Source organism: Bos indicus x Bos taurus, chromosome 1 (assembly GCF_003369695.1).
Source record: "Bos indicus x Bos taurus breed Angus x Brahman F1 hybrid chromosome 1, Bos_hybrid_MaternalHap_v2.0, whole genome shotgun sequence".
Classification (NCBI taxonomy): Eukaryota; Metazoa; Chordata; class Mammalia; order Artiodactyla; family Bovidae; genus Bos; species Bos indicus x Bos taurus.
The window spans coordinates 22,637,059-22,660,447 of NC_040076.1; the positions used below are offsets into that span (position 1 = coordinate 22,637,059).

The 23,389-nt window shown below is 37.8% G+C and overlaps 1 protein-coding gene across 3 annotated transcripts in view; it reads right to left on the reverse strand.

The window, feature by feature from the left end:
- LOC113896243 (multidrug resistance-associated protein 1-like) overlaps window positions 1-23,389 on the reverse strand; it is a 100,263-nt gene that overhangs the window by 38,874 nt on the left and 38,000 nt on the right. Inside the window, exons 8-15 of one of the 3 annotated variants that reach the window (XM_027548515.1) lie at window positions 19,647-19,784; window positions 18,278-18,424; window positions 15,987-16,071; window positions 15,825-15,891; window positions 15,296-15,422; window positions 7,063-7,239; window positions 2,866-3,033; window positions 584-746 (exon numbers count right to left, since the gene is read on the reverse strand). In XM_027548515.1, the coding sequence (XP_027404316.1) occupies window positions 584-746; window positions 2,866-3,033; window positions 7,063-7,239; window positions 15,296-15,422; window positions 15,825-15,891; window positions 15,987-16,071; window positions 18,278-18,424; window positions 19,647-19,784 (1,072 nt within the window). The remainder of the gene's footprint in view (window positions 1-583; window positions 747-2,865; window positions 3,034-7,062; window positions 7,240-15,295; window positions 15,423-15,824; window positions 15,892-15,986; window positions 16,072-18,277; window positions 18,425-19,646; window positions 19,785-23,389) is intronic. The other 2 variants (XM_027548571.1, XM_027548614.1) reach the window with 2 other exon arrangements.

Below are 23,389 nucleotides of genomic sequence, written 5' to 3' on the forward strand. Positions count from 1 at the left end.
TAATGCTAGATTTCAAACATCCTTGTGTCCTAATTACATAAAGATCAAACAGCTTCATTTATACAAACATCTTTGGATCTTAATTTAAAATACTAACACTATAGAAATAAAAATTAGTAGTAAATAAACTCAGTTGTTGTTTTGTAAAAGTTAGACAACAATTATTCCCCTTTGTCATTCTTCAGATTTTCTTTTCGTTTGTCTCTCTCCCACAACATGCAATAATACATTTTAAAGATTTATTATTTATTTGATATGAATCTAATTTAAAAGAAAGCAGAATGTTTAGATTCATTATATTCTAAACTTGCAGTAGAGTTTATAAATTATCTAATCTCTTATTTCATAGATGAACAAACTGATCCTGGGGAATAACATTTTGCTTAAAAATCGTATGTGAGGTTGATTTTTAGCTGATGTGTCCCAAAGTATTTGTTTCTTTTCTAGAGAAAGGAAGATGTTCAGCTCCTGACTTAATAATCATGAATGAATAAAAATGCAGAGTAAGAAATCAGACAATCAATGGGCTTTCAGAATGGGTTAGCACACTGTATCTTAGGCTTATTTTTAATTGTGTCCTCACCTGTTTCTTGTTCACTGAAGGCCTGAAGCAAATTCGTGAGATTTTTGGTTTTAGCCAGAATTTCCTGGTATGTTCCCATTTGTGCTACTCTGCCACTTTCCATTACAACAATGAGATCCATCTGTGGTAGAAGTGTGAGGTTGTGTGTCACTAAAATTCGAGTCTGAAAAAGAGTATTTTATTCCTTGGGTTACAAAGGATGGTCAAAATGACTATTTTAAAGAGAGCTTCAGGGCGTCTCTGGTGGCTCAGTGGTAAAGAATCCACCTGACCGTGTAGGGCACGGGTTCGATCCCTGGTCGGGGAAGAGCAACTAAGCCCATGTGCCGTAACTACTGAGCCTGTGATCTAGAGCTGGGGACCACAACTATTGTGCTCACACGCCGCGACTACTAAAGCCCGATCACCCTAGAGTCTGTGCTCCACAAGAGAGGCCACCACAGTAAGAAGGCCCGTGCACTGCAGCTAGAGAAAAGACCGCACAGCGATGAAGGCCTAGCACAACTAAAAATAAATACAATTTAAAAAAAGAGAGCTGCAATCATTATTTTTTGTCTTTACTATTTTAGAGTATACTTCTTGGGAGGCACCCATTTAAAATAGCACATAAATATCTCACAGTGAATGATGATACACTACTTGACAGAAACAAAAAAAGTCAGCAAATGTTTTACCCCATTAGTTCAGGTATTCTTCATTCATTAAGAATGAATCAAATTTATGACAAATTAACAACAGTCTTATAACTGTCATTCTTGCGTCCTTTTCTGAAGGTCCTGTACTGTTACAAGGGGCTTCCCAGGTGTTGCTACTGGTGAAGAACTGGCCTACCAATGCAGGAGATGCAACAGACCTGGGTTCAAGCCCTGGGAAGATCCCTTGGAGAAGGGCATGGCAACCCACTCTAGTGGGTTCTCTTGCCTGGAGAATCCCAAGAACAGAGAAGCCTGGCAGGCTACAGTCCATGGCATGGCAAAGAGTTGGACACAACTGAAGCAACTTAGCATGCATGCAGTGTTACAAAAACATGTTTAAGTTATAACACATAGTCTTTATTTTTAAATCTTTCCATATTATTATATAATATACATTAAATTGAATGAGAAGATTTATCTTGGGTTCATTTCAATAAGTAAAGACATTTGTTTATACTTATTATAAATTATATTTATATAGAATGTATATTAATGTATAATATATGTTTATATTTATTATAAATTATAAATATTTATTTTGCCATCTTATACATTTACTTTTTCCAGAATTCTCTGTATAAATAAATCTATAAGCACACAATGTGAATACATGCATATGGCTCTGCAGTCAGAGAGACTTTTAAAAATCTCTGCGGTTCTTGGGGTTTCCCTGGCAGCTCAGTGGTAAACAATCCACCTGCCAATGCAGGAGACATGGGTTGCATCCCTAATTCGGGAAGACCCCACATGCTGTGGAGCAGCTAAGCCTGTGCGTACCACAGCTACTGAGCCTGTGCCCTAGAGCTGAGAACCACAACCATTAGCTCATGTGCTGTAACTACGGAAACTCTGCCACAGAGCCTTTGCTCTGCAATAAGAGAAACCACCGTAATGAGAGGTCCGTGCACTGCAGCTAGAGAGTAGACCCTGCTCTCCACCACTAGAGAAAGCCTGCACAGCAGTGAAGACCCAGCACAGCCAAAAAAAAAAATTTCTGTGGTTCTTAAATTGGGCAAGCTATATCAAGTCATTATGAGTTCCAAGTTTCTTCATATATAAAACAGGAGTATTGATAACGCTTATCTCAGACTTGCTATAAGAACTAAATGAACTAATTTAGTGTCAAATTAGTCATATTTAACTATGTCAAATATGATATGCATTTGGTAAATATTAATTCCTTTTTCCTTTGTTCCTTCACAGAACAATTGGATTGTTATTAAGGTTATATTTAAAATATCTAATTTTAAGTAAAAAATAATAAATACTATTTTCCATAAAAGTGCTATACAACAAAATTCCATTTTTCCAAAAAAATGGTCAGCTAAACTTAAAACACTCATTTTGATGTGTAAATCACCTTTGAACACAGTATGAGTCAATGAGGTAATAATCACAGAAGTAGAGTAAACTTGTAAAGATTTTAAAATGTTCATTAAAGTCTGTGAGAGAGCAATACACCATCCCATTCTTTATGTGAAATTTGACTACTCTGCATCAACAAATAAAGTATTAGAATCTGGGGCCCAGTGCTACGTAGATTATTCTCCCCGTCCCTCACAAAAGCGTATGTGATGCTGTGGCCACCTTGTTCCTTAACATGCCAGAGGACCCGATCACTTTTTCAAAAAGTTGCTTTGCAACATGAACATCAACTGCAGACAAGGGATCATCTAGGAGGTAGATGTCAGCCCCACTGTAGACAGCTCTGGCCAGACACACTCGATGCTTCTGTCCACCACTTATATTCACACCCTGAAAATGAAGCAGGAGAAAAAAAAATAAGGAAAATGTGTAAATGTCAAAGAACATACGCATGCATGAGTGTGTGCTCAGTCGCTCCAGTCATGTCTGACTCTGCGACACTAAAGACTATTGCCTACCAGGCTCCTCTGTCCATGGGATTCTCCAGGCAAGGATACTGGAGTGGGTAGCCATTCCCTTCTATAGGGGACCGTTCTGACCCAGGGATCTAACCCAGGTCTCCTCCATTGGCAAGTAGGTTCTTTACCATGGAGCCAACTGGGAGGCCCCAAAGAACACATTAGTTATGTCCAAATTCTCTTCTGTAGCAGGGAAAGGTAATAACTCAGGATTGACATTTCAACCTTTCTTTATCCTGAAATTCCAAAAGCCTCTATTTCCTAGTGCCATTAATTTGTGTAAATTAACAGATATATCTGCTTTCTCTTAATTGCTTGCTTTTAAAAAGTAGATACTAACAGTTATGGAGGAAAAAAATGTCCAATTCCTTACCTCTGAAAGGTTGTGCCTCTGGAATATTAAAGGAAACTTTTGGCTGTCATTTGTATACTGACACTGCTGATTATTTTTAAATTGACATATAGGAAATTGAGAATAATAGCTAAATTATCAAAGCAGTAATCAACATGTCTTATTTTCTTCTGTAGAAAGATTACTACAAGTCTTGTTGGCAAAAGTACAACTCTAAGAAGCAAGAATAAGGAATATACATCACTCTATGTGAGAATTAGAATCGACATGTACAGCCATGTATGGAGAATTATGTGGCCAGGCCCAATTTACTTGATTTATTTTATATTTAGTATTTACAGATCTGGTTTAAAAGCTCTCCATGCAGCACAGAACTTAACCAGTGCCCTATAATTGTAAAATGCCTTTGCTTCTTTGCCTTTCTCATCTTCCCTCTGCTCAACAAATATCTCCTATATTCTGCTGCTGCTGCTGCTGCTGCTAAGTTGCTTCAGTCGTGTCCGACCTTGTGCGACCCCATAGATAGCAGCCCACCAGGCTCCCCCGTCCCTGGGATTCTCCAGGCAAGAACACTGGAGTGGGTTGCCATTTCCTTCTCCAATGCATGAAAGTGAAAAGTGAAAATGAAGTTGCTCAATCGTGTCTGACCCTCAGTGACCCCATGGACTGCAGCCTTCCAGGCTCCTCCATCCATGGGATTTTCCAGGCAAGAGTACTGGAGTGGGGTGCCATCGCCTTCTCCATATATTCTGAGAGCTGTTAAAGAATATGAAAGTGCTAGTCTCTCAGTCATGTCCGACTCTTTGCGACCCCACGGACTGTAGCCTGCTTCCCTCCGTGGAATTCCCCAGAAAGAATACTGAAGTATGTTGCCATTCCTTCTCCGGGTGGAGAGCTATGCTAGCACTTGGGATTTAATGATAAATGAAACTGAGCCTCTGTCATGGGGAGGTCATATTTTAGCAAAGGAGCCAAGAGCAAAAAAAATATATACAAAGTAATATAATACATAAATACAACAAAGTAATATGATACATATATCTGTGAGTATGTGTGATTGTAACAGTCTCCAACTCATGGGTTTGTCATGAGCATTTAATGAGCTTAAAATATCTAGGATGAATCCAATACTGAGTACAGATATAACACACATTGGCTATCGTCACTCAATCACTTCTCTCTCTAATCCATCCTCTGACCTGTCATCGTGTATCCAGCAATTATGTCATCTTGCTTAGAAATCTTGGATAGCCACATCTTTCTCTTCTCATTATTCATGAGCAACAGCAAATTCCTTAATAGAAATCCAAGACACTTAGATTTTGGCATTAACTCATCTTTCAACCACTCTCCCAATGCTGCCCTCAAGTGACTGACTGACAATCAGACTAGCCTGCCTTTTCCTATCTACACAGAGAGTGTTCACTCTGCTTGGGTACCCACGCCCTCCCTTTGCAATTCAAAAGCTACACACTGCAAGTACTCTTTGAAATCAATCTTCTACCCAGAGTTTCAGGTAAAGCAATTCCTTCCCTCCCTTCTTGTCTTATAGTTTTCTGTTTACTCATCCATTGCTAGAAATAGCAATACTCATGTCAGCATCTCATTCTCCTACCCACTCCTACCTAGTTTATTCTTGCACTCCCAGCACATAGTGTCCAAATAAATACTGGTAAAGGCAATTGATAACATCACTGGCAGAGATCCAGTTGATTCCAATCCCTTGAAGACAAAGTGATAGCTTTCTTGCTCACCCTTATGTACTCCATTGTAGAAAACGGGCAAATAACAGATTAATAAATATTTGTGTTCAACTGAATTATGTCAAAGAAAAAGATAATAAAGGTGAAGAAAATCCTACATTCATTATCTTTGTCATCTCATTGTTTTAGTTGGTAGTTGAGTCTGACTCTTTGCGAACTCATGGACCATAAACAGCTGTAAACAGATTTCCTTCTGAAATACTCAATTACATTTGTAAGGTACATCATTAGATTGGGAGAAATTTAATTATAAAATATAAAAATCAGGATTTATAGGTGATAATAACACTTAAGGACTATATTAAATCTATATTTCACATTTTGAATTTTCCACTTTAATTTTTTAGTTACATACGATTAGCTATTTCCATCTTCACAGGTGGCATTAGTGGTAAAGAACCTGCCTGCCAATGTAAGAGACATAAATGATGCTGGTTTGATCCCTGGATAGGGAAGATCCCGCAGAGAAGGGCATGGCAACATACTCCAGTATTGTTGCCTGGAGAATCCCACGGACAGAGGAGCCTGGTGGGCTACAGTAGGGTCGCAAAGAGTCAGACACGACTGAAGCAACTGAGCACGCACGCATGCGTTAGCTATTTCATATTATTAAAGATTGGCTTTATCAGCAAAACGCTCAACATGCATTAACAAGTTTGAAGAAGTCGCATTTCTGTATAATTTTAGCTATGGTGCTATTGCCTAGAGGGATAGTGAAGATGCCAGAAAAAACACAGAGGTTGCAAAAAATTAAATCTACTTAACACTTTGAAAACATACCCCCGCAGAATAACAGGTTATGAATAAAAACAATGTAAGTCTAGTTAAAAGGTAAGATCTACCTTGTCCTAGATTTTATATTTTATTGAAATATAGATGATTTACAACATTGTGTTAGTTTCAGATGTACAGCAAAGTGTACATCCTAGATTTTAAATACTGTCGCTTTCTACAATTTCGTTTATAGTTTTCAATTTATATAACAAGACAAATAATAGGAGGCCAGGGTAAAAACGCTTAACAACGTTATGCTAACTCTCTTCTCAGAAATTCAAAACACTAAGGATTATTTACTTATCTTCATAGTACATATGAATCGTAGGCAGAGGCTGCTTTTGCATTCATGTTTAATTAATGGAGATTTTAGTCAAGGGTTGGGGATAATCTCTCGGGGTTCATTATTTGACTTGTGATATATTATTTTGTTTTGTTTTTAACTACAATACACTGGGTAGCATGATACCTATTCATTAACTCGATGAAAATAAATAGAACAAAGAATATGACCTCTGGGAAACAAGCTCCTCCTAAGGAAGCATGTGTGAGCATGGAACAGGTACATGATGACAGCATGGTCTCAGAGTGTTGTTGGAACCTGGTCTTGGTGCCGCCACTGGAGACGGGGGCTCTGCTGCTACTCTCCTAGGCTTGACTTCGTGCACAAGAGATTCACAAGAAACAAAACTACTACTCCCTCATTAGACAGTGAACAGCATTACACCAGAAACCAAGCAAAGCGTTGATGATCCACTTGGTGGGCTTTCACTCCCTGTATAGACACTAACAACAGAATTTCCTGCTGATTTTTAATCTGCTTTCCAAGTAGTCAATAAAAAATAATTATTCATCTTTAATACTGCCATCTCTTTCATAGGACTTCTACAATAACTTTTAAAAATTATGGTTGTGTAGCTCTTCAAGACCTCAGGAAAAGGGCTATAGATGTTTTATTAGTGTAGCTGACTGGAATGTTATTCCTACATAGGATAAAATATATTTTCCTTACTTTTTCTCCAATCTCAGTTTGATCTCCATTTGGTAACTGCTCCAAATCAGGAAGGAGAGCACAGGCTTCCAAAACTCTCTCATAAAGCTGCTTCTGCATGACAGAGCCGAAGAGAATGTTTTCTTGCAAAATGCAATTCTGAATCCAGGCCTGCTGGGAAACATAAGCCACGGAGCCCTAAAAAAGAAATAAATAAAAGAAATACTCTTAACAGGGGAAAAGGAGAACTTGCATGTGCCAGATAAAGGGAACATATTTGTCTGTGGTTTTGCTCCCCTTAAATTGAATTTAAAAAAAAAATAGATTATTTCTTAAATGTAAATATATTCCATATATATTTTAATCTTATGTCCTATTTTAATCTTATGTATTTTTATTAGAGGCCCCTTCAAATGAATTACTTTGTGTTTTTTATTTCCTTTCAAGTAGCTTCTACCAAGACTTCCCTGGTGGCTCAGACAGTAAAAGCATCTGCCTACGATGCAGGAGACCCAGGTTCGATCCCTGGGTCGGGAAGATCCCCTGGAGAAAGAAAAGGCAACCCATTTCCTTTCTATCAAAGGTCCCTGTGAGATTTTTGGCAGACACCGAGTTTACTAGTCAGCTCTTCCTACCTCACAAGGTACCATGAACTGAGTGGCTTAAACAATAGAATTTTTTTTTTTTTCTCACAATTCTGAGATCAAGGTGTTGGCACATGTGAGGAGAGAGTAAATTAGCCAAGATGGTGTGTTCAGACTCTCTCACCCCACATTTTGTAAATAATGACTATGTAACAGCTGAGATCATTTATAGCACTGCACATGCGCATCATGAGGTACTTGATTGGTCACAAGCTGTTTGTGCTGTAGGGATATGTGAGCTCCACCTAGAAAGTGGTGGCATTACTGCTGTGTCACGGCTGTGTCTGTTGGGTCAGCCATGAGAGGAGAGAAAATAGAGTGTCTACTGCCATGGCTGCTGTGGCAGCCAGGAGAGAATAAACATGTCTGCAGTTCCTACAGCTCTTTGCATCTTCTTCCAGCCTCTTAGCTTGCACCTTGCCTACCCTGGGTTCAACGAACAGTGTGCACAATGTGAATGGTAAGACAACTGGCATCATGACCAGGACAGCATGGTTGGTTTCTCCTAAGACCTATCTCCTTAGCTTGAAGATGGCTGTCTTCTCCCCAGTCTTCACATGGTCTTTCCTTTGTGTATGTGTCTTAATTTCTTCTCCTAAGATATCAGCCAAAGGGCCCACCCTATTAACCTTATTTTAACTTATGGCCCCCTTGAAGACCCTGTCTCCAAATACAATCACATTCTTAGGTATTGGGGGTTAGAACTTTGACATATGAATATGGGGAGAAGACAATTCGGCCCATAACACTGAAGTTGGGGTGCAAGTTGTTTTGGAGGGATGAATTCCTGTGGACTTCTTATGGAAAGGAAATGGAGAAGCAGGATTGGATAGAGGGGTAGGTCACATGGTGACCCAGATCCAAGAAAGATTTGGTCAATCTTCCAGAGAGCTGTGGAAATGTATTACCCAGCAGAGGGATTCTGTTGTTAGGCTGAACTGGCCTGGCCTTTAAGGTTGGAGCCCAGCAGGCCATCACGAAGGTGCTAATGTGTTTGATGTACTCCCAAAGCTGGTGGCAAGCCCCCTAGAAGGGGGCTCTGGACACCACATTCCTTTGTCTTCCATGAACTCACTGCTCTTAAATTCATTTTCTGATAATCTGATGTCTTGACATTATTCCTGAATATCTCTGATGCATGAAATATTCTTTTAACTAACCTTTGTCTTCTAAAGGACTCCCAGTATTTGAACTAGAGACTCACGTTTCAATCTACCCCATGGACTCTAACCAAACACCAACTTGAGTATTCTGATTATTCCTCACTCTAACAATACTGCACATTTAAAGTACTTTCTGACATAGACCTGTAAATAACTACCAGTCTTTTGATTTCTACCAACTGCTTTCAAGAACAAAGATTAACTTTTAATTCTTCTTTGTTGAGCAAGTAAGACACAGAATGGATTTTGAGCCAAAATAATATAATTCGATCTGACTTGATCTTGAACACAAAAGTAATTGCTCTTGAACTACCTCGCTTAGTGAATAACCTTGATTAGGATAGCATAATAAATCAGTCCTCAGGTGATGGAGATTCTGAATACTTGATATACATCAGGCAAGATAAGGAGAACAGAGGGTGAAGAACACAGGAAAGAAGAATGCAGAACAGGGGGAAACGGTGTATAATATAAAATAGGAACTAAATACTACATTGAGAAATATGGACTTGAGGTATTGGTGTAACAGGAGCTGAAAAAGAGTTGATAAATTTTCACAGAGATGTAAAACTTTCCATGTATTATCATTACATCTCACATACAAATGAAAATGTGTATTTGTTTCATTTCATTCTTAATAATATAACTACAATAGAAGTTTGGTTAATTCAAAAATGGACTCTAAATCTCTGATGTTCCATCAAAGAACACTGAATACTGGATATGCTGCATGAATGATGTCTGATATAAACCTTTGATACTGGGAATAGGGGATCTTAGAATTTGAACACTGTAATGATATGCATCAAACAATTGAGAATGTGAAACCTTGAGAAACAGAAAGATGTAAACAAAAGCACCTTATAAATACTAAATGTTAGGTTGGCCATGCCATTATTATGATTGAAAGTGAAAGCATCAGTCACTCAGTGGTGTCTGTCTTTTTGTGACCCCATCCATGGACTGTAGCCCTCCAGCCTCCTCTGTTCATGGAATTCTCCATGGAAGAATTCTGGAGTAGGTTGCCATTCCCTTCTCCAGGAGATCTTCCTAACACATGGATTGAATCTGGGTTTCCCACATTGCTGGCAGACTTTTTTTTTAACCATCAGAGCCACCAGGGAAGCCCATTACTATTAAATTAGAGATAATCAGATAATATAAATTTAGGATTAGACATGTTTTAGGAAATAACTGAGAGTATGGAATGTGGAATAATTCAGAATGTTAAATAATTAAAATCTTGCCACTGATCCAGACTAATAAGCTTCCTAAAGAACAAAGTGGCCAGTTATATAGACAGATAATATTGTCTCTCTTTCACATCCCTAGCTTAATATAAACAAAGTGAGTCCTCTCTACTTTATGATTAGTAATAGCAGTGTTATTGTTTCTATTATCACCATGAACACTTTCCTAACTATGAATCCTCAAAAGTATCAGAAATAATCTTTAAGTCTTACCACGAGCCCCTCAACAATCATAATGAAGATAACAATAACCATAAAAACTCTCAGGGAGCCAGCTGACTCTGTGCCAAGAACTAGTCTAGGTCTTCGCACATTATCTTATTCAATCTGATCCTTAAAATTTAAGTTTATTATTATCATGTATGTATCATGTGAAACTTAAAATTGATATTGGTTTCATCTTGATCAACTCCTAATCATTTTTCAAGATTAAATAAAAGGCTACCTATTTTGATTATTTTTTTAACTCTTAAAAGCAGAATTTGTTGCTTTTTATACTGTTTCATTTCAAAAATCAAAATATTTATTGTAAATGATCTTAGTATCTCCCTCACTTGACTATGAACTCTTTAATAAAAGTAGCATATCCTATTCATGTTTATTTCCTTGGTACTATGCCAGGCGCATAGTATATGCTCAATTGTTGCTTTGTGAAAATTAAAGAAACTGAATGAAAATAAAATCAATATGTCAATAAAATCATATATCCCACTATTATATTTTTAAAGGATACTTACTGGCCATGTGGGGCCACCCAAGATGGGTGGGTCATGGTGGAGAGATTTGACAGAATGTGGTCCACTGGAGAAGGGAATGGCAAACCACTTCAGTATTCTTGCCTTGAGAACCCCATGAACAGTATGAAAAGGCAAAAAGATAGGACACTGAAAGAGGAACTCCCCAGGTCAGTAGGTGCCCAATATGCTACTGGAGATCAGTGGAGAAATAACTCCAGAAAGAATGAAGGGATGGAGCCAAAGCAAAAACAACACCCAGTTGTGAATGGGACTGGTGATGGAAGCAGGGTTTGATGCTGTAAAGAGCAATATTGCATAGGAACCTGGAATGTTAGGTCCATGAATCAAGGCAAATTGGAAGTGGTCAAACAGGAGATGGCAAGAGTAAACATCGATATTCTAGGAATCAGTGAACTAAGATGGATTGAAATGGGTGAATTTAACTTAGATGACCATTATATCTACTACTGTGGACAGGAATCCCTCAGAAGAAATGGAGTAGCCATCATGGTCAACAAAAGAGTCCGAAATGCAGTCCTTGGATGCAATCTCAAAAATGACAGAATGATCTCTATTCGTTTCCAAGGCAAATCATTCAATATCACAGTAATCCAAGTCTATACCCCGAACAGTAACACTGAAGAAGCTGAAGTTGAGTGGTTCTATGAAGACCTAAAGACCTTCTAGAATTAACACCCAAAAAAGATGTCCTTTTCATTATAGGGGATTGGAATGCAAAAGTAGGAAGTCAAGAAACACCTGGAGTAACAGGCAAATTTGGCCTTGGAGTACGGGATGAAGCAGGGCAAAGGCTAATAGAGTTCTGCCAAGAGAACACACTGGTCATAGCAAACACCCTCTTCCAATAACACAAGAGAAGACTCTACACATGGACATCACCAGATGGTCAACACTGATACCAGATTGATTATATTCTTTGCAGCCAAAGATGGAGATGCTTTATACAGTCAGCAAAAACAAGACTGGTAGGTGACTGTGATTCAGATCATGAACTCCTTATTGCCAAATTCATTCTGAAATTGAAGAAAGTGGAGAAAATCACTACACCATTCAGGTATGACATAAATCAAATCCCCTATGACGATACAGTGGAAGTGAGAAATAGATTTAAGGGACTAGATCTGATAGACAGAGTGCCTGATGAACTATGGATGGAGGTTCGTGGACATTGTACAGGAGACACGAATCAAGACCATCCCCAAGAAAAAGAAATGCAAAAAAAAAAACAAAACATGGCTATCTGAGGAGGCCTTACAAATAGCTGTGGAAAGAAGGGAAGCAAAAAGCAAAGGAGAAAAGGAAAGATATGCCCATTTGAACACAGAGTTCCAAAGAATAGCAAGGAGAGATAAGAAATCCTTCCTCAGCAATCAATGCAAAGAAATAGAGAGAAACAACAAAATGGGAAAGACAAGAGGTCTCTTCAAGAAAATTAGAGATACCAAGGGAATATTTCATGCAAAGATGGGCTCAATAAAGGACAGAAATAGTAGGGACCTAACAGAAGCAGAGGCTATTAAGAAGAGGTGGCAAGAATACACAGAAGAACTGTACAAAAAAGATCTTCACAACCCATATAATCATGATGGTGTGATCACTCACCTAGAGCCAGACATCCTGGGATGTGAAGTCAAGTGGGCCTTAGGAAGCATCACTATGAACAAAGCTAGTGGAGGTGATGGAATTCAAGTTGAGCTATTTCAAATCCTGAAAAATGATTCTGTGAAAGTGCTGCACTCAATATACCAGAACATTTGGAAAATTCAGCAGTGGCCACAGGACTGGAAAAGGGCAGTTTGCATTCCAGTCCCTAAGAAAGGCAATGCCAAAGAATGCTCAAACTACTGCACAATTGCACTCATCTCGCATGCTAGTAAAGTAATGCTTAAAATTCTCCAAGCCAGGCTTCAGCAATACGTGAACCGTGAACTTCCAGATGTTCAAGCTGGTTTTAGAAAAGGCAGAGGAACCAGAGATCAAATTGCCAACATCTGCTGGATCATGGAAAAAGAAAGAGAGTTCCAGAAAAACATCTATTTTTGCTTTATTGACTATGCCAAAGCCTTTGACTGTGTGGATCACAATAAACTGTGGAAAATTCTGAAAGAGATGGGAATACCAGACCACCTGATCTGCCTCTTGAGAAATTTGTATGCAGGTCAGGAAGCAACAGTTAGAACTGGACATGGAACAACAGACTGGTTCCAAATAGGAAAAGGAGTACATCAAGGCTGTATATTGTCACACTGCTTATTTAACTTATACGCAGAGTTCATCATGGAAAATGCTGGGCTGGAGGAAGCACAAGCTGGAATCAAGATTGCTGGGAAAAATATCAATAACCTCAGACATGCAGATGACACCACCCTTATGGCAGAAAGTGAAAAAGAACTAAAGACCCTCTTGATGAAAGGGAAAGAGGAGAGTGAAAAAGTTGGTTTAAAGCTCAACATTCAGAAAACGAAGATCATGGCATCTGGGCCCATCACTTCATGGCAAACAGATGGGGAAAGAGTGACAGACTTTATTTTTTTGGGCTCCAAAATCACTGTAGATGGTGACTGCAGCCATGAAATTAAAAGACACTTACTCCTTGGAAGGAAAGTTATGCCCAACCTAGACAGCATATTAAAGAGCAGAGACATTACTTTGCCAACAAAGGTCCGTCTAGTCAAGGCTATGGTTTTTCCAGTTGTCATGTTGAGTGTTGGACTATAAAGAAAGCTGAGCGCTGAAGAATTGATGCTTTTGAACTGTGGTGTTGGAGAAGACTCTTGAGAGTCCCTTGGACTGCAAGGAGATCCGCCCAGTCTATCCTAAAGGAGATCAGTCCTGGGTGTTCATTGGAAGGACTTTGTTGAAGCTGAAATTCCAATACTTTGGCCACCTGGTGCAAAGAGCTGACTCATTGGAAAAGATCCTGATGCTGGGAAAGTTTGAGGGCCAGAGAAGAAGGGGATGACAGAGGATGAGATGGTTGGATGGCATCACCGACTCGATGGACATGGATTTGGGTGGACTCTGGGAGTTGGTGATGAACAGGGAGGCCTGGCATGCTGTGGTTCATGGGGTCGCAAAGAGTTGGACACGACTGAGTGACTGAACTGAACTGATATGGGCTAGGAAAATGTATAGCCATCTTGATCACCAGAGAAATGGCTGATTGTTGTCATTAAAGAGAACATAAGGAGAAAAGATAGTATATTTTAAGTTAAAAGTAGTGGTATTTATTAAGTGTAATCTTGTCAAAGAAAAAGTCCTTGAAAGTATGCTTGATTCCAAACTAAGAAACTGTATCGATGAGAGAAAAATAAATAAAAAATTAATCACTAAAAACCTGGAATCAGGAAAGATATAAAGACATGAAATTGAACTTGAACTTGGAAGTCGCTCAGTTGTGTCTGACTACAAAGCCCATGGAATTCTCCAGGCCAGAATACTGGAGCAGGTTGCCATTCCCTTCTCTAGCAGATCTTCCCAACTCAGGGATGGAACCCAAATACAACTCCTGCAATGTAAATGGATTCTTTACCAATTAATCACTAAAGACCTAGAATGACTCTTTGCGACCCCATGGAATATAGCCCACCAGGTTCCTCTGTCCATGGGATTTTCAAGGCGAGAATACTGGAGGGGGCTGAGGTTTCCTTCTCCAGAGGAGAATAAATATAGACACAAGGAAATGATATATCATGAACAAAAATAAAAAGATCTGGAGTTGATTTTTCCTAGAGAAAAAAAATAAAAAACTGTGAAGACACTAGTTTCATATCCATAGAGCCTCTCCATCTTGTCAGAAGTGAGAAGGAGTGATTAGGTAATATTTTACCTTCTTAGATAGTTAGGTCTAAGGAAAAATTCATTGGTAGCCTAGTACTTCAAAAAAGAAATAGCTGATGAAGAACTTGTTGAATTCTTATTCCTATTGACCTTTAAGAATAGAACAAATGGCTGGAAGTAGACCTCTCCATAGTCCAAAAGCTGAAATTTAAATGTAAGCTATTCATAATTATTATTTTCCTGAGGTTTTCCTAGGTCAGAGATCCTTCTTGTGAGCAACTACACCATTTCTTAGAAATGGAATGGCCGTAATTACTTAGGAAACATTGCAATGAATGATAATTAGAAACCTAATCAAATTATATTATAAACTACATTCGTTTCTCCATAATTGGTTGCAATTTAGTTAATATCATCAAACAATTACCATAAGCATTCCTAAATGATTTGCTGAAGTATATGGATGACAGAATGCTCTGACTAATCCATCCATAGCTAATCAATTTCTGTGGAAATTTAAATGTTTGTTACAAACTAGAAATGCTCATTAAATACTTCGTTCTTCAATTCAACTTGATAAATTCTTATTGACACTAACGATGTGCTGGCTGCAGTCCATTACACTAGGAGATGTGCAAAGAATGCATTGTTGACTTTACCTTTCTTTGGACTATTCCTTTTAGTTTCTCCATTTCCCCCAGAATTGCAGAAAGCACAGATGATTTTCCAGACCCAACTTGCCCTACAACAGCCACTAAAGCTCCTTCTGGAATCTTTATGTTCAAGCTGCACAACAAATAAAGAAAGAGATGATATAGGAAGTTCTGTTATAATTGTTTTTAATGTATATTCCCAGAAAAGTCACTGTATCACAAGTCACTATATACAGGGCATCATCCTTGAAATTGCTGCTATTTACATTGTCCTACATTATTCTACAAACACCCAACCTTTCAAAATGCAAGCAGTAAATGCTGCAAAGAAAATAGAGGAAATGAACAGGGGGTAAAAAGATTGTAAAACAATCATAAAGATGAAAGATGCAGTGAGAGGTTTTTAAAAAAATCTTACAAATTCCAATAGATTCATCTTCTGCTTAAAACCTCTAAAAAATAAACACATGAAGTATGATAGAATCTATGCTAATTTTTTTGTTTTGTTTTTAATTTTCCCCAAATCATGACTTACTCTTTTAATACTGGAATCCCTGTTTTATCCCAGGAAAAGGAAGCATTTATAAAACCAATGGCATGATCTAGGAAGAAAAATAAATACAGAAATGTATTTTAGAATCAATTGTCTTCAGCCCAGAAGTCAAATAAATATTAAACACAAAAAAGAACTGCTAACCTCCTATGTAGTTTGCTTCAATACTATGTGGAAGAAGTTCCTCAGTGTTGAGAAAGTCTTCCAAATGAACCAGTGATATTCTTGTCTATCAAAATAAACGCAGATGGAATTTTTGGGTTTCAAGAAGAAGTTAAACTAAAAAACATCTTAAAGTTTTTGATGTAAACTGGAGATATTGATATAAATATTCAGCAAGCATGATTTGCATTGTTTGAATGTTTATAAATAAGTCCATCGATAAAGAAAAAGAAGTTTCAAGAATCAAAAATCACAACAAATATATGTATGCAGGAAAACACGAGAAGTTAGAAACCAAAAATTCTCCTTAACATTCTAGCAAAAACATGATAACTGATTAATTAATAATCATAGAATAATTAGTTTTTAAGAGCAACCTCAGGTTGGTTGAATGAAATCTGCTTGTGAGCATAAACAAAATAGCAGTTTTGGCAATGGTAACATTTAACTAATAGAATAGCTATGAATGTTTTGCTACAGATAGGATAAATAGAATCATTTTTCTCCTGACACTCACTTGCATGAAACCTCTAGTACGTTTTTATTCACTTTCTGTTAGGATGTGTCTACTGTTAATGGATAAGATATAATTAAAAGCTGTGATTTTGTTTACCAAGTGTGTCATATCAGTATGCAAGGTTGTTTTCTTTTCTTTTCTTTTTTGACAATTGTTCTCATCTGTTTAGTGACAGTAGTAGCATACCACTAGGAACTGGAAAACACTCTGGGATACCAGACCTTTAGCTAGAATATAATTTCAAAAGCAAAACAGAACTATTTTTCTAAGAATTTTTTTTTAAGAGAAGTGTGCTGTGAAATGTGTTAAAAGCATCAATAGTACTTCTATGCCCTCTGCTGGTGATTATTAGCAAAAGAATATAAAAACAGTATTATGGAACAAAAATAGCTTAAGTGCTATTTATTATAGAATTATGTTACTCTTCAGATATAATTTCTATATCTCAATTTATATAAATTAAAAGGAAAAGTTCTTAGATCAAAGAGCTAGTTCCAGTAAGCAAAAATTCACTTTGTTTATGAAACCAGACTTGAAAAAGTTTTGATGGGTGAATATCCAAACTTGATATTGAAAATTTTTAATTGAGAAAATCTAGGGGTAAAGGCAATGGCACCCCACTCCAGTACTTTGCCTAGAAAATCCCATGGACAGAGGAGCCTGATAGGCTGCAGTCCATGGGGTCGCTAAGAGTCAGACACGACTGAGCGACTTCACTTTCACTTTGCACTTTCGTGCATTGGAGAAGGAAATGGAAACCCACTCCAGTGTTCTTGCCTGGAGAATCCCAGGGACAGTAGGGCCTGGTGGGCTGCCGTCTATGGGGTCGCTCAGAGTCAGACACAACTGAAGTGACTTAGCAGCAGCAGCAGGGGTAAAGGGATAAAAGAACTCACTTCTTTGGATTTCCTATGGTTTTAGCTGCCTTCTACTCATCATAGCATCTAAAGAGGCTTCAGTCATTGGAGATTACAATAAAAGCAGGCTAAACCAGATACCTCATACAAGGTTGGTTGGCAGACTGACATTATCAGTGCACTTTTCTCCCTAGTTTATTCTTTCAGCACAGATGAAGTTTTGCTGAACCCTGGGAAAATTCAGACCTAGTACTGTACAAATTACTTACTTAAAATTTTTCAATTGAAAACAGAAAATAAACCCTTTGGTGGCATAGTGTCAAACACCAAATTTTAAAAAGCTAAACAAGAGAACTAACACTTAGCAAAGAAAACAATGTCACATGTTGAAATGCTTAAAAGTCATTTTTATAGATGAAAAGCACAGGCAGAGAAGACATGATTCTTTTCATTCTATCATATTCTCTGCTGCTGCTGCTGCTAAGTCACTTCAGTCATGTCTGACTCTGTGTGACCCCATAGGCGGCAGCCCACCAGGCTCCCCCGTCCCTGGGATTCTCCAGGCAAGAACACTGGAGTGGGTTGCCATTTCCTTCTCCAATGCACGAAAGTGAAAAGTGAAAGTGAAATCTCTCAGTCATGTCTGACTCTTAGCGACCCCATGGACTGCAGCCTACCAGGATCCTCCATCCCTGGGATTTTCCAGGCAAGAGTACTGGAGTGGGGTGCCATTGCCTTCTCCGATTATATTCTCTATTGCTCATTAATTTAGGGAAATTTTGAAAGCAGCATAAAACAACTACAAAAAACAATATTAAAAAAAATTAAGAAATGAAATATGCAAAACTAAAGATTTCAGTAGAGGAATGATTCTCAGTTTAAGGATAATTTGGATGTACCTGGACCACAGCTGAGATCACCATCGGTAAATCAAACAGAGGAAGCCTCAAGATATTAAACAAAGACATAGACGTGAACACTTTAGTGGCTGTTAAAATGTTTTCTTCATCCAGTAAGAAATAGACACCAAATGTTGCCAGGGACACCTTAAAAGCAGACATGTAATTTTCTCCAATGTGCAATTATTAATACAGACTCAAAATTAGGAAAGAAATCTTCAATAACCTTTATTGTTGTTGTTTACCAAAATTTGGTACTATTTAGTACTATTGCTGAAGAATATGAAATAAATGTTTAGTACAGATCATACAATTAAGTATCTTAGATAATGACATCCTACGAACATGTGGTCCAGTGCCCTTCTTTGACATGGCACATTTTCACTGAAGTAATTATCACCATTTAAAACATACAGCAGTTCATTTTTTCCTTCAAAATGGAGTTTTATGTAAATTTTTTCCAGTGATGCATGCATACCTATTGTCTCATATGCAGAAATTTTACTTTCTCTGTGTCTTAATATTAACTGAAGAAGGTATAAATAAATCATGCTTAGTAAGATTTATATTTACTTGCATAAGTTTCATTTAGAAAAGGCAGAAAAATTCATTTATGCATGAGACTGTATTGACTATTTATCATGTACATAAGACTGTCTTAAGCAAATGCTTCCTGGCTATTTTTACTAAAGTATTCCAAATGTAAATATTGTTTTACTTTCATAATATCCACATGTTTGTTTAAATAAAAAATAATAATATTTTAAATTAACAACAGGGGAGACATATAGAATGTTTCCTGATCCCATCACTACTGAGAGTGGCTAAAATTGATCCTTCAGTTATACATAGTTTTCTTATTCTTTGGCTTCCAGCCACTGCTTCAATATCTCAAGGCAATTTATACTCTTTAAATAGCATGAGATTCCCAATATTTGCATGAAGTGACAGAAAGAAAGAGACTTCAATTTGTATCAATTCACCTACAAATACTAGTTCTATAACTTTGAGGATATTTCCAAACTATTTCCATTTCCTCTTGTGAAATGAGAAAAGTAATATCTTATTATTGCAAGAAAGAAATAAAATGCATATAACTTGTCTGATACACGGTAGAAACACTTAATAAATGTAACGTCCCTTTCCAACTCTACATAGTGTGCCTTTCAGTCTTGCTTAAAAGGGGTTAATCAAGAAAAATAATCGAGCTGAAAAGGAACTCTGAAATATAGGTTATATTTTTTAAGATTGAAAAATTTAAATTTAGATATAGAAGACTTCACTTTGGAAACCTTAATTCCAGGGAATTTGAAGGCAAATATGCAAATCAAATTTGAAAATCAAAACAGGAAATAATATACACACTCACCAAGAATGGAATACAAGTTAAAGTTAGCATGGAAAATACAGCAAGATACCCAGCTGATTTTTGAACTTCCAATTCCTGTTCTCGAATTTCAATAATCTTCTTTTTATAGGAGGGTTCCCATGCATAAAGTTTGAGAATCTGTAAAGAAGTCAGATGATGACAATCAATATCATAGAATGAATAAAAAAACAGGCACACGTACAAATACACACACTGTAACACACACACTCGTAACTGTGAAGGTGAAAACGGTACCCATGAAGTAAATTACTCCTGTTTTCAACTGAGTCAAAATATTTCCTGTGGTGTTTTTCTAGGGTGAGTGGGAGGAGGAAATCACCATTTCCCTACTCATGTCTCTCTTACCCACTACTAGCTTATTCCTGAGCCAGACTTTGACAACATCCCAGCTCCTGGCATGAGCTCCAAAGCAGTTTCTGTCTAGCTTGAAAGTGAAAGTGAGAGTCGCTCAGGTATGTTTGACTGTTTGTCCATGGATGCATTATGGACATGTCTGAGCCACCAGGGAAGCCCTCTGTCTAGTTTAATCCTGACAATTTTTCCACTGGTCCAACTCTCAATTCTATTCTTTTCACATCTTTTAATAGTTAAGCTTCTCCCCCGGCCTCCCAATTTCTTGAAAACTTATGTCTTGGGATGTCAAGCCATTTTCTGAAAGGTTACAGGTGTTTTGAGATTGCAAACTATTTTCTGAGATGGAGAATCATGCAGTGGCTTACCACATACTTTTTAGAGATAGACAGACCAGCATTCAAATTCCAGGTCTCTTTTGTTGTTCAATCTCCAGGTCTCAGTTGTTCATTCGCTCAATCACGTCCAACTCTTTGTGACCCCATGGATAGTAGCACACCAGGCCTTCACTGTCTCCTGGAGTTTGCTCAAGCTTTTATCCATTGACTTGATAAAGCAATCCAACCATTTCATCCTGTCATCCCCTTCTCCTCCAGTCTTCAATCTTTCCTAGCATCAGGATCTTTTCAGATGAGTCAGTTCTTCTCATCAGGTGGCCAAAGTATTGGAGCTTCAGCTTCAGCATCAGTCCTTCCAATGAATATTCAGGGTTGATTTCCTTTAGGATTGACTGGTTTGATCTCCTTGCTTTCCAAGGAACTCTCAAGAGTCTTCTCCAACATCACAGTTCAAAAGCATTAATTCTTCAGTACTCAGCTTTCTTTATGGTCCAACTCTCACATCCACACATGACTACTATAAAAACCATACCTTTGATTATGTGGACCTTTGCCAGTAAAATGATGTCTCTACTTTTTAATATGCTGTCTAGATTTATCATAGTTTTCTTTCCAAGGAACAAGCATCTTTTAATTTCCTGGCTGCAGTCATTGACCACAGTGATTCTGGAGCCCAAGAAAATAAAATCTGTCACTGTTTCCATTGTTTTCCCATCTATTTGCCATAAACTGATTGGACTGGATGCCATGATCTTAGTTTTTTGTGATAGTTAGTTTTATGTGTAAATTTGGCTAGGTTATGTTGCCCAGTTATTTTATCAAATACCAGTAGATGTTACTGTGAAGGTAATTTTTAGATCTGATTCACCTTTTAACCATTAAACTTTAAATAAAGAAGATTTCTCTCCATTAAATGGGTGGTAACAAGCTATGTTGCTTAAGTTGTATTCAACTGTTTGTGACCCTATGGACTGCAGCCTGTCAGGCTCCTCTGTCTAAGGGATTTTCCAGGCAAGAATACTGCAGTGGGTTGCCATTTGCTTTTCCAGGGGATCTTCCTGACCTAGGAATCAACCTGCATCTCTTATGTGTCTTGCATTGGCATTGACAGACAAGTTCCTTACCACTAAAGCCACCTGGGAAGCCCCTTAGATGGGTGAGCCCAATCTAATCAGTTGAAGCCCTCAAGAGAAAAAACTAAGGTTCTCTGAGATGGAAGGGGTTTTGCCTCCAGACTCAAGGCTGTTGCATTAAGTCCTGCAGGAATTTCCAGCCTGCTCAACAGATTTTAGACATGTCACTGCCTATACTCATAAGCCAGTTGCTTAAAATAAATCTTTGTTTATCTATTAATCTATCTATCTATATGTCTATGAATCCTCTGGAAATCTCTAATAATCTCTTACCAGCTCTGTGAAGTCAGGCATGACCCTCAACTGCTCACTTTGTTTCCTTATTTGTAAAACGAAGATGAGAAATCTTTTTCTTTAGGTTTATAAGAATTATATGAGGAAACAGATATAGTGATAAGTACAGTGTGTGACATACAGAAAATGTTTGATAAATGCTAAGCCATTACCATTGTTAGAGAGAGGCTTTATGACACCTGTTTTCAAACACCATGGATGCAAACTGCCCCGACTTTTAAACTATCCTAACTGATTTCCATTTGGACCTCTTCCAATATTCTAGTGTATTTACTGCTGGGACTGCTATTTTAAATCTTGAACTTTGCTTAGATCTTGAGAAAATTTCTTTTATCTACATTGTCTTAGTCCTACTGATAAAACAAATTTCATTTTATCAATATCAATACTTAACAGCACATAAACATACATCACTGTTTTCTAATGGATGCTGGGGGTCTCAGTTAACCCACAAAGAGGTGCAAGGTGCATCTGGATCATATACTTTGAGGATGTGTGACTTTACAGAATAATCTGAGTTAAATTTCAGTTCAGTTCAGTTACTCAGTCGTGTCCGACTCTTTGAGGTCCCATGAATCCCAGCACGCCAGGCCTCCCTGTCCATCACCAACTCCCGGAGTTCACCCAAACTCAAGTCCATTGAGTCAGTGATGCCATCCAGCCATCTCATCCTCTGTCATCCCCTTCTCCTCCTGCCCCCAATCCCTCCCAGCATCAGGGTCTTTTCCAATGAGTCAACTCTTCGCATGAGGTGGCCAAAGTATGGGAGTTTCAGCCTCAGCATCAGTCCCTCTAATGAACACCCAGCACTGGTCTCCTTTAGGATGGACTGCTTAGATCTCCTTGCAGGCCAAGGGACTCTCAAGAGTCTTCTCCAAAAGACTGTTCTATACAAAGCCTCCAATTAAAATAAATTTAAATTAAAAAAAAATAAAGGGGAAATGATGGGAAAAAAAAAAAAAGAGTCTTCTCCAGCACCACAGTTCAAAACATCAATTCTTCGGCCCTCAGCTTTCTTCACAGTCCAACTCTCACATCCATACACGACCACTAGAAAAACCATAGCCTTGACTAGACGGACCTTTGTTGGCAAAGTAATGTCTCTGCTTTTCAATATGCTATCTAGGTTGGTCATAACTTTCCTTCCAAGGAGTAAGCATCTTTTAATTTCATGGCTGTACTAGAACTAATCAATGATTATAGTAAAGTTGCAGGATATAAAATCAACACACAGAAATCCCTTGCATTCCTATACACTAATAATGAGAAAACAGAAAGAGAAATTAAGGAAACAATTCCATTCACCATTGCAACGAAAAGAATAAAATACTTAGGAATATATCTACCTAAAGAAACTAAAGACCTATATATAGAAAACTATAAAACACTGGTGAAAGAAATCAAAGAGGACACTAATAGATGGAGAAATATACCATGTTCATGGATTGGAAGAATCAATATAGTGAAAATGAGTATACTACCCAAAGCAATTTATAGATTCAATGCAATCCCTATCAAGCTACCAACAGTATTCTTCACAGAGCTAGAACAAATAATTTCACAATTTGTATGGAAAGACAAAAAACCTAGCCAAAAAATAGCCAAA